This window comes from Pseudoliparis swirei, chromosome 11 (genome assembly GCF_029220125.1).
Source record: "Pseudoliparis swirei isolate HS2019 ecotype Mariana Trench chromosome 11, NWPU_hadal_v1, whole genome shotgun sequence".
Lineage (NCBI taxonomy): Eukaryota > Metazoa > Chordata > Actinopteri > Perciformes > Liparidae > Pseudoliparis > Pseudoliparis swirei.
In genome coordinates this window covers 13,253,715-13,272,410 of record NC_079398.1, presented here as the reverse complement: position 1 = coordinate 13,272,410, position 18,696 = coordinate 13,253,715, and the positions used below count along the sequence as shown (strand labels likewise).

The 18,696-nt window shown below is 42.5% G+C and overlaps 1 protein-coding gene across 1 annotated transcript in view; it reads right to left on the bottom strand.

The window, feature by feature from the left end:
• dlgap2a (discs, large (Drosophila) homolog-associated protein 2a) overlaps nucleotides 1–18,696 on the bottom strand; it is a 172,453-nt gene that overhangs the window by 25,258 nt on the left and 128,499 nt on the right. Inside the window, exons 6-8 of the mRNA XM_056426739.1 lie at nucleotides 10,341–10,555; nucleotides 2,865–3,015; nucleotides 1,400–1,616 (exon numbers count right to left, since the gene is read on the bottom strand). Coding sequence (XP_056282714.1) covers nucleotides 1,400–1,616; nucleotides 2,865–3,015; nucleotides 10,341–10,555 — 583 coding nt within the window. The remainder of the gene's footprint in view (nucleotides 1–1,399; nucleotides 1,617–2,864; nucleotides 3,016–10,340; nucleotides 10,556–18,696) is intronic.

Here is an 18,696-nt window from a genome sequence, read left to right as displayed (position 1 = left end):
AAAGATGAAACTCCTAACTCCCGAAACACATCACAGAGAATGGACAATATTTCTAATAAATGAGGTGTAAGAACAATCCTTGCATGCTCGTCTGCTTTCAGTCGAGGTAAAGAAATGTGAACTTTGTGCAATGAAAATAGGCAAAGATGAGCAAAGCTTCCAAACCGTTTCCCATCAATCAGGAAGTATAGTATGAACCCTATTGAAAAAGTGAGGTCCAGTTTGACAGATTGATTCGCAGCAATAATTGCCCCATGTCTAAAATGGTGGCGAAATCTATCACATACCAAATTCGGTATCCTAAAAATGCAAATATATTTGAGTTTACTGAGAAAGCAGTGAACGTAAACAGTTATAATTTGAAGAATTGATCATAAGCACAGCTCCAGGTGGCCACACCTCTAGCCCTCCCTATTATAATCCAACGGATGTTGTTAGTTCATGAATCTACAGTGGGAAAAGGTGGAATCCGCTCAGACTTTTCATCCGGACACTTTTTCTTCTTTTCTTCCCACTTTCTTCATCTGCACAAGGACGTATCATTTCCTCTGTGAAGCCAGCAATCACGGGAATTGTTGAAACCACCAAAAGCTTACAATTTATAATCACGGCTCAGTATTAAAGATTAGTGCATTTGTCAGCTGAGTAGCTTTTGATTTATTGTAACAAGTTTGCATATGTGAAATTATATAAGGGACAGTTCAGTTATCGATATATTCCTCCTGGTCAGCATTAGATAATTCATTATCCAGGTCTAGACAAAATAGTGTGCACTTCTGTAGTGTAATCTCATCACGAGGAAACATGAGCTTTGCAATGATAAAAAAATATTTGTGTGAAGTGAAAAATCTGTGTGCAAAGAAACCTCATAGTAGATGCTCTGATAGTATAAACTGGGTTTACAAGTTAACAATGCATACTTTGCATACTGCAATTATACCATTTCTTTGCCCAGTTCGCAATAAAGCTGTGTGTACGTTCAAAAGTGCCACCACAAAGAAAGCCAGATTTCCAAAAATGTAGCTGAAAAAGCAGTCATGTTCTTATCCTGACCGGATTTATTCTTCGGATAAATTCCATTTGTGATTTTCAATAGGGTTCATAGTTTTACTCTCTGATGCATCCAATGGATGAGCAGATGAAGCACTGTATCAAAAATACAGTTGGATGAACTAGCACAGCTCACAAGTGATAGCTACGATAATCATACGTCCATCAAAACAATGGAAACATAAAATAGTGATTCATGCAGAGATATGAGGCTGTTTGACACTAACTGTATTCATCCATTAACACACGTTAATACCAAATGTAAGCTTTTGGTGTTAATTTCCAACATCCAGGATGTCGCACATTGAATTGAATGAAATAAATTAAATGAATGTCAAAATGCGCTTACCTGTGGTAGACCTGATGGTGGAGGTGACAGTGGACGCCATTGGGGGGATGCAGTCATCGTCTTGGGAGTAGCCGGCCTGGATGGCTCGCAAGTAGCTGTGACTCCGGGTTCTGAAGCAGCCGGGCAGGTCCAAGGCCTCCATGGCCTGGGATTCGACCTCACTGAACACCGACTCGCACACTGACTCAAACTGACCATTTACTTCTGTTTCACTCACCTGTGAGAAACAAATACCGTAAGCATGCTTCCTCCATTGTTAAAGCAAGTGACGTTATTTCTTTGTTTATCTGGAGAAATTAATTGTGAGGTTGTAAAAACCTCAGAATAAAAACAAGTCTTGTTGCTAAAGTCGAGTGCGAACGCACATGTTCTAAGAGACAAATGACAGCGGAGAAATATTGCCTGGAAATTACAATATATTTATATTTCCACTAGAAGATCCCCTGCAGGCTAATTCCTTTTGCTGCAGTATATTTTGCTTTGTGTGAGAATAACGAAACAGTTTGATGCACATCAGAGGGTTTGCTGTAAACTATTTGTTGTTGATTTTGACCAAAAGTATTAATGTTTCTTATTACAGAAGTGTTGGATGTATCAACTAAAGTATTTGGTACTGACTTGCTTGGCAATATCTAGAATCATAGATACACATCTAATTATATTGGGATTTTGAATTAGGAGTTTAGTTGAGCTTTTAAGACTCTGAAGAAATCAATATGCCCCTCTTTTAAGAGGGAGATTAATATCTCAACAACCCCTGTTGGAGTCGTTTAATCTTTCCAGATAAACAGAGTGGGATGGACTGTGATATAAAATACAGGGCTCTCAAGTGTCACGCATTGAGCGTGAGACTCACGCATTTCGGTCTTACGTCACGCACTCCCGCCACACATCGTATTTCTCACGCTGAAAAATACTCTCGTCTATTTAATGTTTTAATGTGCCGCAGCACGCAAACATGAGCTGGCCGCGCTGCCCTCACCGTGGAGGAATCAAGCGCTCCCCTGGAGTTCTGCTGTGAGGAGCCACTTATCAGCCAATCAAAAAAAAGAAATGGGCGACACAATAGCCAATCAGAAAAAACCCCGTATCTGTTGCATTTCGTTCTGCGGGGGGGGGGGAATGTCACTCTTGCCTGTCTTCAAAACTTGAGAGCCCTGAACATATGTGTAAGTAAAATGCAAAAAATGTACGTATGCGTATTAGAAAACGATAACCACATTGTATACGATAAAAGAGTTGCAGGGAGAGCTACAATTATGTTCAGGACCCTCATGCTCTTGAACTGGGGTTTTAAATGAACAACTTTGTGGGGCAATTATTCCAATTCATTTTAGTGAAGACTCCCTGGGACCTCCTCAGGGTCCCTCAGCAGCCCCCAGTTTACAAACCACTCATCCCCAGTACAGGTTTGGATTTTTGTGAAGCCCTCTTCATTGAAAGGGAGCAGACTCACCTGGCTCACTTGGCTAACACAGCTAGCCTGACTGAGGGTGCTGACTGCCCGCATGTAGCTCTGGTTCCTGGAGCGAAACTTCGGAGAGTTGTAGTTGACAGAGGGATCCAGGGTAATGCTGGGGTGCATGTCCCTGGTGGCTTGCAAGTGGTAGCTCTGACTGAACGGAGAGAGAAAAAGAGAAGCAGCAAGGTAGTGGGACTTCAGTCATGGGGATGATTTCTTCAGCACGTCAATAACACATAAAGTGGCTCCAGGTGTGACATGATGACAAACACAATGACGAGCCCTCCTCTGGGCAACCTTAAGAAGGAGATCGTTATGACATTGGGTCTCCCAAGAGGGGATCCTCTCTCTTTTTCTGTTTCTCTCCCCCACTACATTGATGTGTTCACCAGCGTCCTTAAAAAAGGCAATTCGATTTCTGTTCAGAATCAGAATCAGAATCAGAAACAGGGAGCTGAAACACCCGATCGATGCTTGGAAATGAGGGAAATGCAAAGGAGCTAGTTAGTGAGCGAGCACTTCAGAGAGCACAGCCAGGTCAATTAAATGTGCCACCCCAGCAGTGCATCAGGGTAGTTCAGAAACCCAAGCCTGGTTTGAAATCTGCTGGAGAGAAGACAAATAGGAAAACATGGGAAAGAAAGGCACTTTAAGTAAACTAGAGAACGCGATGCGGGTCACATTAAGAATACCAAAGTGAGTTTCCCTCCGCCAGATCCATTTCTAATGGCAGGCAGTGATGAGTTAGCAGTTTCAGGGCTTTTTATAGAGTTAAACACTGGTGTTTGGCAGCGAGGAAAATGCCAGCGTGATTAAAAGTCCCACAATCCATCTTGTAATGCTGAAGCAAGGCAGTGTGTGTTTGCAAAGTAATATCAACCTTCCCAACAGCCAAAGAAACCTGAGGGCAGAAACGCCCAGAGATTAGGTCTGAATGAAGCGGTAAAAGTAACCAACCTGTATATGGGAAGAAGCACACTGCTGTAAAGCAGAGCGTGACATCATAGTGTGTGTTGAACAGAGCCTCATTCTTTGCCAGTATGCGCTGGCTTCCCCGGGTGAACTCTCATTGACTGGTCTTGAGTGTTTGCTCAAGCCAGCGTACTCCGACGTCTGACCACTGCAACATGGCAGCGACAGAGAGGTAAGCGGAGGGGTGGCGCTGAGCCTGTATTCACCTTAAGTCTGCAGCAAAATTGGTGATGTAGTTACGCATGTCACTGTTGACTTTATCCAGGCGGAAAGAGCTGTGGGTAGAAGAGAAAACAGAGTTACTGGGTCCCACAGGTGGGAGTTGGATGGATGTGACGTCACTGGGCAGAAGTCTAATGGAACTGGCCCTGTATGGGATTTGTGGTGAACTGAATGTTTGCTTGGGAGTTTTCACCAAAATTATGCAAACATTAGCGTAATAGAGTTATGACCAACATGGGCCTTAAGTAGTGTTACAGCTACATTACGCTGGCAGTAAGAATTGCCTGGTCATGGCAATATCTTATAAATTAAACATGAACAGACACACAACATTATGAGGAGTGTATTGTGAGTTTTACACACACACACACACACACACATACAGACTATCCACAACCACTGATTACAAAGCACGAAATGCTGCACAAATTACACTCAATCATAAAACACATTTTTCCCCAATGTGGCTAATTAGATTTGCTTAAATGAGCCAAGTGAGAATTCACAATAAACATCCTTCCCTGAGCAATAAAACTTAGTCAAGCTTTATAGCTGACGAGATCAGATAGAAGTTCAGCGGCTGAGGCAGACTTCATCCATCCATGCCTGGAGAAATGTCTATCGTCAGTTGAGTGAAGGGAGGCTGTTTTCAGAAGGCGCTGGGCCCTTATCAAATCACGGCAGAGAAAATGTCCTCTAATGTCTCTGATTGGTGCTGATGCACTGCCATTGTTGGCCAATATTAAGGCAAGGGATGATGAAAATCTCACACTTTCTGCCTTTCACGCTGCAAATGAAAGTACTCTTCTGTGGTTAAACAAAGCCCGGCCTCGACAGTAACTGGTGTGGGCTCATTTTTCGGATGAGAAATGTTGAAAGCAAGACATTTAATTGAAAGAACAGAGGGAGCAAGGACAAAGAAGATTTTATAAGAAGGGTGGACACAATGCTAACACAAGTACACATATGAGAGTAAGAGAGTAAGGATGAGACTTGTGTCTGCTCGTTTCTATAGTTTTCTTACTTACAGACAAAATGCACTGCAAGGCCCCATGGGGGACAATTTCTTCTTCTACATGAAAAGTACATGTATTTAATACACTTTGCAATGAGTGTATTCATAGCCTACTCACTCTGTAAAACACACACAACTCTTTCTATTCAGGTATGCTTGTAAATGTTCTGGTCAAGCCACGAGCCCCAAAGATCAATACAGCAGTTGACAACTTTCTGAAAGGCACATTAGGTAGCCTGATCAATCTTTCACATGGTATTACGTGTTACACTCAAAGAGGAGGCAAAGAGAGGTTGAGGAAAAAGCCTGCAACGGAAAAATAAGATAACTATGCATGACACGTCCCACGCAGCCACAAATCAATGGTCGGGAATTCTGCCTTTGACCTTGAGATCTGAGGGGACAATCCTCATCCCTAATGCTGAAATGAGTAATTACATGATGTCAAAGCAGGAATTAATGAACGCTTTGCCAGCGTTAACGCTGATTAATTATAGTGCCTCCAGAATCTAATCATGGATGGGGGGCAAACAAATGTGAGTTATTTTAGAAACTGTCAAAAATGGGAAGGAATGATTGACTTGTGGCGTTTGGGTCAAAGTCATTTAAAGAGAAGTGAAGTGGCCCGAGGAGGATTTTAATTGTTGATGCTCTTTGGTGCATACAACCTGCTATCAGACGAGACATATTACTCAAAGACTCATTATGGTGTTGGTTAAGAGGAAAAAGTGCCAAATGTCATCATCGTTAATATGTTTAAACATCTTCGGCATGTCCTATGACTACGGCACAAAGAAAAGCTGATTCATCGGCTCTGCAGCTCACAGGACGTATCGCACCCCAGGGTTAAGTTGTAATGGAATGGGGGCTCAGAGGGTGTAAATGATTATGAATTAAAACAATCATTGACATCTAACTTTCCCTTTAGTGCACGTGCTGTTCCGGCTCAGTGGCCCTGTGACTGTTATGTATTATTTATTGGCGAGACGAACAAAGACGCCGACCTGTCAACCACGAGAGCGACAGAGAGCTGGAAAGGATGGAGGGAGGTGACACCACCTGACAGTCTGTTCTCACTTTCACATGATTTGCTTCAGGGAGCCGATGTTGTCAAATGTGTGTTGGGCCCGTCTGAAATGGCCCCGCGGGACATCAAACTGCTACGAAAGCAGAGGAAATCCACCCTGCACCATGTCTGTCTTGAATCCAATCTAAGTCCATCGCAACAAGCCCAATGAACCGTAATAGCGTGAGCGATCTCATGTCAGGTGGCATCCGTGGTGCCTTTTATGTGGGGGGAACTCAGATAGTGACGGATATGGATCACAGCACGATGGTGCCAAGAACCCAGCATATGTACTCCAGGTACATTACAGGTTGAGAGTATCTTTGACTACATGGGTGATTTTAAATGTTAGAGCGTTTAACAACTGTCGACCTCACCGTGCCGCTGTAATGCAATATTTCCCTCCGGGGATCAATACCAATGTGTTCTCATCTTATCTCCTAAATTAGCTGTTAAAGAGTTGTGACCAACTGAGTAGGTTATTTTACAGTTGAAAAATTAACTCTGTTTCTAAATTACCTCACACATATCTTTTAACTTTTCTATTTCTGTGCTGCAATATCTTTAATTTATTGGCCTGAAAACACGGCCATATCAATATATATATATAGTTCAAAGGGTAGAAATTTCTTATCTTTTTTTTGTTTTTATTTTTTTTTTAATTTTAGAATAAATAATAATATTAAAAAAATAAAAAATACAATTGTTAACATTGTAAATGTAAATGACTATTCAAAACGCCTTCTGTCTTCTTAAATAATATATATTAAATATCTCCATAGCCCATTTCCATCAACTATCAGTCAGTGTGGTACATTGTGTTTGCTAATCACCTTAGAAGACTAATAATATCTGAGAATGAAAACCCCTGTGCAGTATGTTAGCACAGCTGAAAACAGTTATATGAGTGAAGCTATACAACTGGCCTTCCTCCTTTGAGCTTGAAGTTTGTAGAACAAAATTAATACTTCATATATTATAATTTATTTCCTTGTCAATGTCTTCTTGACTATATGTTCTATGAATTGTTCAAATTTTTTGATAAAAAAGTGAGTTTTCATGGAAGACACCATATCAATATCAATATATTTACACACATATATATATATTTACACACATATATGTATATATATATTTATATGTATATATATATACAAAATATACACATATATATATACATATATATGTATATATCTAAATACATATATATATATACATACATATATAAATATATATATTGATATACTCTACATACACACTATATATCTGCTTTTATCTAATATTAATCTCACACAGTTACAATCAGAGAAAAACTGATTTTTCCAAGGATGCACAAAATGATACGTCTCCATTTAATTCAAGAGCGAAGAGAGCGTATGTTGTTATTCTTCGAGTGGGTTCAGTGTATCAGGACTCTTCTTCTGTCAAAGGACTCGGGCCACACGGGCTGATCCATGCTGGTCAATATCTTCCTTCCAGCTGAGCCCAGCAGACCCTCGGCCTGAGCACTGAGCGAGCCATTATTTAGAGGGGCCTACGAGTGCAATACTCGCAACTGATAACACTTCCAGCTGTTAAATCCTCATAAATCATTCACTGTTTACGGCTTTTCAAAATGGATAGCCAGGGGAAGCTTTGCAAGATGTGGGGAAATGATCATACCTCACAGTAGCTGCCTCATACATTACCTCACACTCAAGAAGTGAAAAGGCCAAACGACTGCCTCCTTACTGACAGATATCACTATGGTTACTAATCAATAACATTTGATCGGTCATTCTATATCCTTGGGGATGAATTACTGACATATTATGGAAGTATACGCGTTCTCTTGCCTCGTACTGTAAAAGATGAACATCTCTGCTGCCCGTCTTCTATCTCCTGTCATCCTCACAAAGAGATGTCACAAACACTCATTATTTATTCTGTGTGTTGTCATCAGGGTCAGGTTGACGCTGTTAGCGGATTCAGTGGGTGTCGCTCGCTGCGGTTTCCGGGGGAAAAAAAGCCGTTCTCCACGAGAGAGAAGCAATTCAAAACCCTCTGCTGAATGGCAATGAGCCCGAGGTCGGCGGCGCGTGGAGCGAGAGACGAGGACATGATAATAAGAGCGAGGGAACCATCAGTGTTATTCGGCGTGCGTATCACTGTCTCTCTCTGTGACTGTGACATCCCAAACTGCAGCTGTGGTCTCACAGGCTACACTCTACACTGAGGTCAGACACAAGGTCGCCCTTGCATAACGTCTACAGTTTATGCCCGATTGTGTGACCGAGGGCTCGTGCAGACACATGCCGGCCATTTATGCTGCAGGCCTGTGAAGAGGTTTTATACAGAGTCCAGCAAACCCTCCCGGAGTAAAACATGCTGCATGAAGGAGGAAAGGAAAAGAAGATACTCACATGGTGATCCAACAGATGAAGCAACAGCATCTCAAAGTGAATGCAGTCATAGTCCTTCAGTATCTTATGTCAAGCCCTTGTTGTGACTTGTGATTGGAAACAAACTGTATAAATCTAATCTTTTTTTTTCTCCTCTTCCTATTTACACTTTATTTAATAAACTGCACTTTGTGAAATTGGTGCAATAATCATTCCACCAGTTTTCAGACACTTAGCATAACCAAGTAATAATGCAAGTTGTCCATATTTCCTTCTTCTATCAAGACACTGATCGGAGAGACTGAAGAAAGTAAACAGATGTCTGCTTTAGCACCAAAGCTGCAGTGTTTTTTTTCAATAGCTTTGGAGTATTTGAAGTCCCACACACACTTATTTTAGTTGATGGGAGAGAAACAGATGCTTTTAATAGATGTCGTGAAGGAAGGGAGGCCCACAACACATTGTAAAAGCCTATTCCTCTAAAACTAAACGTGCAGTTTTTGCCAAATGGCTTTGATGAACACATGAAGAACCTCTGTGAGTCATTCAAGCCAAGTGGAAGTTACTTCTCAAGTTCTCTACAACAGAAATGCATAATAAAAGAAAAAGCTGCATCCAACTGTCTATGAATAAACGAGGTACAAACAACCAGGCCTCCGATGCGCTGCGGCTCCAGGCCGTCGACGTGGACCTCCACGCTGAACTCAAGCCGTGACTCGTCAACGCTCTCAAGATACACGGCTCACAAAGCACTGCAAATGCAGATTAAAAAGATTGTGTTTTGAAAGAGCAGGCGGGATGGGAGATTTTGTAAACTGTAACTTAAATAATTAAAATAGACATCTGTTTTCCCATGCTGCAAACAAAGAGGAACATTTCCCTTTGAAGAGTGAAGTCAGGAAAAAATGAATCAGTTATGCACAATGCAATCATTTGGGGGCCGAAGTACTGCAGCAATGCAATTTAAAACCACATTAGGAAGTATATTAAGAAAATAAGTAACATATTAATAGTTTCACATATATGGTTTCATAATTTAAATATGAACATCTAAAAAACTGTTGGAAATAATGCTTTTCAACAACCTTATGAGAAACAACCAGTGCCAGGTGACGACGACATCTTTCTCGTTAGTGGCTGGTGTTTACCTATTGCCATGTTGAAGTGAACGGGAACTGAAAATGAACAAAATAAAGATGAAGACAGATGTGAGGTGCAACAGAAGGTAAGGCAAATATGGAACATAAGGATAAGAATACAATAATCATGGCACAAAGTAAAAGCAGCCGGATACTGGACCAAAAGGTGTTCTCCTAAGATATAAAGGAACACATAAAGCAGCGTGTCATGGCAATAGAAAAGTGGAGATAATTCCTTTCAAATGAATCACATGTTTTCAGGATTTTTCAAAGATTAGATTACAACACACACACACACACATATGGGATATCATATGGGATATTTCCAGACATTTTCTGCAACGATTACATGTTAAAAATGTCTGTGGCACACAAAGTGGTTGTATCACAAACCTCAGTGTGCCCAGTTTGGATCCCAGGGAACACAAATCAATGGGCATAAAGTTTTTTTTGCAAACTGAGAGATGATATTATTACATTCATATCCCGTAATCCTGTTCACAGGGTTACTTTCAGATTTCGAGACACAAAATGAGAGTCGGATTGCGTGATGAATTATCACGACGGACGAGGTTCGCTTTGCGACATCGACCTTCGACGTGAGCTGAATACATAAACAGGGACACATGCAAAAAAGAAGAAGAGCACAACACGATTGAGCTTTCAAAGTCGCATGTGTTGTACCTCTGGGAGTCCAGCATGTCCCTGGGTCTGATGATGGCCTTGACCAGGGCGTCGGGTCGCACAAACTTCTGAGGCGATGCTTTGGGGCTGGAGTCCGATTCTCCGCTCTCCTCGTCCCCCATGGCTTTAACGTAGCTGCTGCTCCGCATCCGACGACAAGGGATCTCGTCATCCTTCCCTCCGCCGGGGTAGCCCCCCCAGTCGTCTTGGGGCACCTGGGTGAAATGGGGAGTGGCAACAGTTAATGTAATAAAAGATTGCTTTGGTCACCTCATATTATACCTTTATAAAGCTGTTACACGAGGCAACAGTATGAATGTTTGTACACTATTAACTTTCCATTTATTCATACTTTAGTTTCATCTTATCTTATGTAGCGGCTGAATGTTCATCAGAAGGATCTACCTTTGAATATTATTATGCATCATATTACTCTTTTGCAAGATTGTACTTCCTTCACAAGACCGTAGGTAAAAGGTTATAACAGTACACTTTGAAATATTCCCACCTCTGCATTACAAGAGCATAACAACAATCCAGTCTTTAGTATATTATAAAAGGACTGAGATTTGTCTTTACTACTGAGCCCTGTCGATATAAATGGAGCAATGTTAGAGCATTTTATTTAAACTCCAGCGTTATGACATTTCCAAGTGATGAAGCAGTGCATTATTTGATAGACGCTTGAACTGAACCCCCTTTCTCTTGCACAGTTGGTTCCACCCATTGAGTTCCACAGGACCACTTTCACGATGAATCAACACACATTAAAGCCTTACTACCCACAGCGTCCACAGCTGCTCAGTCTTTGAGCTTTCCTGTAGAAAAATCTGCTGAAAGCCAGCTGACTGAAACAATGTCATAAAGTTTGCTGGGCTGTTAATCATAATTCCTGGTAATATACCGCTTGGAAATGGAGAAAGTGAGCTATCTTTGCCTTCCCTGTCGTAGATATAGGACTTAGAGACCTGCCATCAAAACAAGCCCGGCCGTTTACATTTAGCTATTTTCTCCCGCTCGGGTAGTTGAGTCTTCAGACGTCATCATTGTCCCATTCACAGGGAGAACGGGGCGTCTCACTTGCACTCGTTTTGACTACATACGGAGTGAATGTTTCACAGCGATCAGGACAGTCTTGAACGTTGAAGGTGGAGCGAGCAGGAAGACAAGCAGAGCATCTTGGAAACAGGCTATCTGCAGCAGCAAGTGGAAGTTAATGCCCTTTGACATTAGTCTGGCATGCTTTGCTCACAGAGGCACTTTTGTTATTGGAATCCATTTCAGGCGGCCCACACGTAAGTGATGTAATGGTACACAACATCTGTGAATACAGATCTCGCGGAGCATTTTCTGAATCATGACCTTGGTGGTTCCATTATTGTACGTGGCATTATACAACGTATACAGTAAATGTTATCAAGTGAGTCTTTCTCTATTGGTGGTGTGGTTTATTAAAATCTGCAGGATAATTTCTCCACTCATTGTAGATAACTGATGATGAGGATTGTTCGCAACGCTCATGACACACAACAACGCTCTCTCTTCCCCTCTCTCTCTCTACCTCACACACTCTCTCGCTTTGCTGTCGTGAAACAGTACAGCATATTTCAATCCCCGGGCCAACATCAGTATAGCAGCTGACTCAGGGTCTCAGCCTCTCCCGCAGACACACTCACAGATGACACACAGATGCAAAGACCCTCTCCAGTCCCACAAAGGCACACACACACACACACACCTCTCTCGCTTCTCTTCCCTTGTTTTTCCTTCTTGCACTTTGCTGACAATGTGTGCCATGGCCAGAAGTTTTGGCCGGACACGCATTTACATGGTCCATGATTCGTACTCGTAAAATATGACATTGTGAGTAATATTTACAGCCTATGGAAGTTGAAGGCTTCACTGACGCCACATCTATCCGTCTCTTTACTTCCTGGCAGACGGATCAGCCTTGGCGCCGTGCCAATCCACCCGGCTCGAGATTTCATTAAGATAAATCTGACTCGGGTCCATATTCCTTTGACTTGGACCAGAGCCGTACTAAAGAGGAACTTTAAAATAGCCTCCCAACCACTATTAGTAATTGAAATACTGTATTAATGTGTGGTTGTACTTAAAGTACACATTCTCTGTTTTTCTGAACCTTTCCTCAGAGACTAACTAACTACTCAGGTTCACAACCAACAGGCCGGCAGCTGACTGACTGTTGGAAATGTCAGGAGGAGATAGGCTGCATCCAAATGTCACTAATGCGCCAGACGCATGACTTTAATCACTTTCTGAAGCAAATGTCATCTATTGGAAAATAACAATCGAAAAGCAATTCTGTCAAGAACAATCTGAAAAACAAGAAAAGAAGCTGAAATTTGAAAAAGAACATTTTTTTCAAATGCAAATCAAAGTCAGACATGTCACATGCAATACACAAACAACAATGAATGTATCCGTTCGCTTACATCCTGAAAAATAAAGACTTCTCCCATGATACAAATTCTACTAACCTCTGGCACCACACAAAGTGACTATTCTAACGAGTGTCACATCAAATCAAAACAGCTTGAACAATTGATAAATTATGGCTTCATTACAGCCAACTCTTTGTTATCCACACAGAATGCTGGGTCAAAGCAGCCTCTGACTCCAATGTTTCATCTTTGGCAGGGGTGTCAAACAAATGTTCACCGTGGGCCACATCAGCTTCACGGCTACCCTCAAAGGGTTGTAACTGAGACATATAAACGTTTAAACTACTCCCCAACATAGTGTTAAATAACTCTCTTTGCATTTGATTATTGTCTATTTGAGTGCAGAAATATTGTACATAAGAAATGTTCTCTCATATTATAACATGAATCCATTTGATTTGAAATCCAAAATAAAAACACAGGATATTTTTCTTACATTTCTTTAAGAAAAGGGGATGAATATGTCTTTCAAGTTGTCAAGGGCCACATGAAATGATGTGGCGGGACGGATTTGGCCCGCGGGCCTTGTGTTTGATACCTGTGATCTATGTCTATGGTGTGACGATGGCATGATAGGGAAAGGGCAGGGGGGGGCATGATTGATGGGGATTATGGTGTGTCCGTTTGGTAAAGCTAGGTCGCAAATTTTAAGGCAAGGAAGGCGTTAGAGCAAGAAAATGTTTTTTAAACCCTAAAGGAAGTGAACGCACACTTAACACACGCATCTCCTCTCCAAAGATTGGGCATGCACCGGTTAACAAATGGAGTCGATGGGTTAATTAAGTCTTGGAGGGCTTTGATATTTTTAGACGTCTAATTAATGAAAGTAACGCCAGAGGACAGGCGCAAGCTGTGGCTAGAGTTGTTTAATTTGGATTCGCTGATAAACTGAATAGATTGTATCGTGTCTCCTTGAGCAGATAAAGAAAAACAGCAGCGCGCTCCTATTGATTGCTGTGAAAACACAGATGGCGTCCCAGTCTGCTCCACAGAGGTGAAATATGGTGACTTGTCATCATGAACCAAAGATCATACGAAGCGAAGGCATGGGATTCGGGAGGTGAGCCTGCAGCAAAGTGTTCCGTGCATTGTTGGGGTGTTTTTGATGATTCTATGTTCCGAGATAAATGTGCCACATTCTGTTGTGTTTAACAGCCCATAATATGGCGATGACGTGAAGCCTTTTGTGAACACGAGCCAAAGTTTGTGGGAGCGGCGCGAAAATTCACAGCTCGAGTGTGAAGATCCATAGTTAAAGTGACATTATCCCAAAAACAGAACTTTCACTTCCTTTCACTTTTTTGCTCAATAAAGACCAGGAATGACTTGGGGGAAATTATTTATTCAGATGCCTTTCTCTTATGACAACAACTCCTCACACTTAGCGTGAAGCCTTTCAACTTTGCCAATAATTAAAACCGGTGTAATGAATCACACACATCTCATAGCAGGACTATGCACACATTGGCATATTGGCTGTGTGTGTCTTCATTTACTTTCAGTGCTTTGATCCATTCCCACAGGGGTTGTGGTGTGTATTTATGTGTGTGTGTGCAGCAGCTCTCAGCCAATGCTCCTGCAGTGCAGCAGTGCATTTCATTGATTAACTCTGCGGCTCTATCTATACACAGCACCTCTCCGACGAAGAAACATAAGTCATTGCATTACAAAATAAAGTGAGACAGACAAGGGACACAGAGAGAGAGAGAGAGAGGGGGTTGCAGGATACAGTGGATGTAGTGTAGAAAGATGGAGATTTGACTGGGAGGCAGACAGGAAGGAAAAGGGGGGCTCCATCATTGTTCTATCATCGGTAATCCCACCCACCAGCCTCCAGCCCCTCATTTCCTCCCACAGGATTGCATGGATATGCAGTGTGGGATGGAGTAGGTGCTGTTTTCTTTTCTCTTTCTCTTACTAGCCAACAGTTACCCGACCAAACACCTACTGCACGCCCACCGCCAACTCATATTTAAAACCTACAGCTGAAAACTCAAAATAAATTAAGGAAACCAGGAAACAAAGGACATCACAGCAGAACAAGCTCTAGACAAAGGCTGTTTTATCGCACTAGTTTACGAAACATAATAAGATAGGACGGGAAAAAACATCTTAGTCAAAAACACATCAAAGCCATTCTTCAAGATGCCAGAGAAGAAAAAAAAGAAAAACGCAAGAAACCTTGAAAAAGAGCACACAAACAGAGTAAGAACAACGAGTTTAACATATAAATGGAAACATGTTTTCCTCATGCGGTGATGACTCCTCCCACTCTTTGCCCGCCTTGGTTGAATGCATCATTCAACATTCACAACACGCTTTTCATCCATCCACACATTACGATCCATCTTTATACGGTTTCTGTTACGGTCTTTTAAATTACGTTCCCCATTTGAACCCTGTGAACAGTCTCCCGTTTCGTCGCCAGCCATTCATATTTACATCATTGGCCATGTTGAGGTTTCTCCACATTGTGATCAATGTGCGTACAAACACACCAGAGTGGAAACTTATAAAATACTAACACATTTTTTGAAATATATGATTTAAAAAAAAAGCCTTGCCTGAGGTTGAAAAGTTGCCGTATCAAGAAAAGCAAAATGAAGCGAAGTGCAATGGAAACTGACTTGTCAAATAAACATGGCGTACGTGAATCAAGTGACTTCAATATCTTCTTCACCAACTCCAGTGAAACAATATCTGGCTGCTGAGTGATTTATTTTTCATTTCAGCTGGTGTGTCTGCTGCTGCTGGAGGGGAGATCCCATACAGTTGGTTTATTTACAGCTACTTTTTTTGTGTAAATAGAATCCTACGGGAGATTGCTGAGAGCTGTTCAAACCATGCAATAAACTACAAAACAACTAAAAGATGGAACAGGGCACACCAGAAATTGGAAAATACAAGCCAGTACAATAATGTGAGATATCCCTCTGTCGAACACATTCTCTCAACACCATGAGAAGCCACAAGGTACTGTACGCCCCAGACTGGGCGCCACATGGATGGGCTGTTATGTTAAAAGACTATTTTATTAAAGCAGCACATGCTAGTATTAAACCCTCCAAAAAGGAAGATGCTATCAGAGCTGGTCTTATTGATGCGCTGTGGGCGAGCAGCTGCACAGACAAAGAAGATATGGAAGAATATGCTTTAACAATTAGCAATCGAATGGTTCCAGCCTGACAACCAAAACACAAATATGAGCAGATGCTCAGCGTCATGGTGGTTCTCACAAATCCACGCTGTCGCCTCAGGCAACAGAGATGAGAAACATTTATCTACAAACTGATCCCAGAGATCCTGGAACAGGATCTTACTCATCGAGGTGGAAGGCCGCATAGATTTCTGGGAACCCCTGAATGCAATAAGTTAGGGAACCCCTGTGTGGTGGGGTTGCGGTACCTTCCTGTCACAGTGCCAGTTTAGTTTCTGCTGCTTTGCACTTCCCTTTTGTAATTTAATCAGCTGCCTTTCTGCCTCTCAAGTTCCACCTTTGGCAAGCCAACATGGCATTTAATTGGCTTATTAAATCCCTCCACATTGCACTATCAGCAAAACTATCAAAGACTAATCCTCCCTTTGTACTACAGGACTGTATGCAGGGAGAGAGCAAAGTGGCGTCTGCTGGAGCGGCTGACTTAATCACGACTGAGCGTTGTCATGAGGACAAAGGTATTGTGCAGGGACGTTATGGACGGGGTGCAAGTGGAGGAGGCATTGATTACAGCTGCAGGCCAGGTGTATTTGGATATCAAGTTTGGAGAGTGCACGTTTGAGAAATTCATTCAGCAGAGCCTGCCGCCAACAACGGGAGAATGTTTCATTGATATCAAGCTCACAGAAAACTATTGTGTGTGTGTGTGCGTGTGTGTGTGTGTCTTGGGGAGGACTAATTGGGGCTAACTTGTGAAATGACTTAGCCAGAGACAGCGATGGCCAATGCCAGGTCTGATCCACAACATTGGTCATTTCAGGGAAAGGGCAGCCAATATCAATCTATCTCTGTCTCCCCCAATGTTCAGTTAATCGATCTCTCATACACACACACACACACACATGCACACGCACTTGCTGCTTTCACACAGAGATTAACAACAAGATAAGTCACGCCGTCAGCTCGCCTTTCGCAACACTTCAGAAGGTTTTCATTTCCTCCTCGTCATCAACCAAGGACGCAAACAAGGTGACTAGCACATCATCAAACCATCTGGTGTGCGATAAACACCCCCCAACACACACACACACAGACACAGACACTCTCACACAGACCAACATTCAGTGCACACACTCTCCCAGGATACAGTTGATGTTGTAACATAGCAGACAGCTGCGGGTAATCTCGATTCAGCCGCAGGAAGGGAAAACCTCTCAATGTGACCCCTTGGTGTGTGATAAGCATCATTCCTGCCTCTTGGTTCTGGTGGCGAGCAACGACTGCAGCCACGGTGAGCCAAAGCATCCATCTTTCTGCCGTCTCTTCCCCTCTGCTTCTCAGGAGTATCTAATTGCATCCACGGAGGCACAGGCCTCGGCAGCGTGTACCTTCAACTTTCTCCCTCGAAACATCTCCCAGCATCCCGAGAGGGCATTGATTCTCCTCCGGGGTGGGTGTGGAGGGGGGATGTGTCACCCTGCTCGAATTGAATTGATAACGCTGGGCTATATTTAGCCCTGCGGCAGGAAAGAGGAGGGTATTTTTAGAAAGTGTTTATAGTGCCACGTCTCGGACACTACCTCAGTTGAATGACCGAATGGAAGTAAGCAAGGAGCTGGAGGAGGGCACTAAACACACCCGGCGCGCTCATTGAGAGATTACTGCACTTAGTGGGATTGTAAAAAAAATGGAGTGGATGAGTGCACTGCCTGTCCAGTTCAAAATGATCATCAGTTATGTGTAAAAAATAGGCTCGTCAAAATGAGTCCCCTGAAACATTTTCTGTTGACGTGCGCTCAGATTGAGTCGTTTCTTTGGCTCCATTGGCTGATTTGAGTAATGTATTGGCTTTCCGTTTACAACCGTCTCTAATCCATACAACACACTCCTGCTTAGAGTTTAGAGTCTCTCCCGGTGAGCTGAATTGGTCACTTTATTTTAGTTTTATAGTGGGTGCTTACATAATGCTATCAGACATCCGACCGTTGTATATTGAGCAGCATTGTTACAAGATCTATTTCTCTCAACTTTTGCAGTTTGGGGTTTATAAATGCGCTCTCTTTTATTTCCCCCTTTCGCATACCCTCCAGCATGCACAAAACCTGAGAGACTCTTCGGCGTAAAGTGCCGAATCGCTCTAAATCGATCTCCGCGGAGCTATGGGTCTCCCGTAGAGCCTATCATGGGCTAAATGCTAACCCTCTTCTCAGGGCTGAAACATATGCGAAATCGAAGCTCTCTGGTCTTTTATTCTCACATTGCTGGGTTTTCCCCCCTCCAGAGCAGATCATTTATGGAGTTAATTGATTCCTCCTGCTGTGCTCGTCCGTCGGCTGCCAGCCTCACGCTGAGTCCGAGGACAGGTTCACATTGTAATATCCAGGCCACGGACGAAACACTGTCTTTTAGATCAATTGGGAATCCAGAGAGAATGACTAACTTTTCTCCCTTGCCTACTCGCCGTCGATGCCTGTAGAAGGAGATTGCTTTGTGTTGTACGATGTTTTTTCTCTTTGCCGCAATGCCTGAGGGCCTTATGAATTTTACATTATGGTGAACGGATGCTCGATCACTGTAGTGGCCGAGAGATGAAATGGAGGTTTTTTATCATCTCTTCAATTGCTTGTCGCTATCAAATCACCATCTCCGAGTACCCGTCATCGAGCCACACACTGATCCTTTCATTTCAACGCTATAACCAGAATGTGAATGTCTCCAATCAAGTTGCATTATA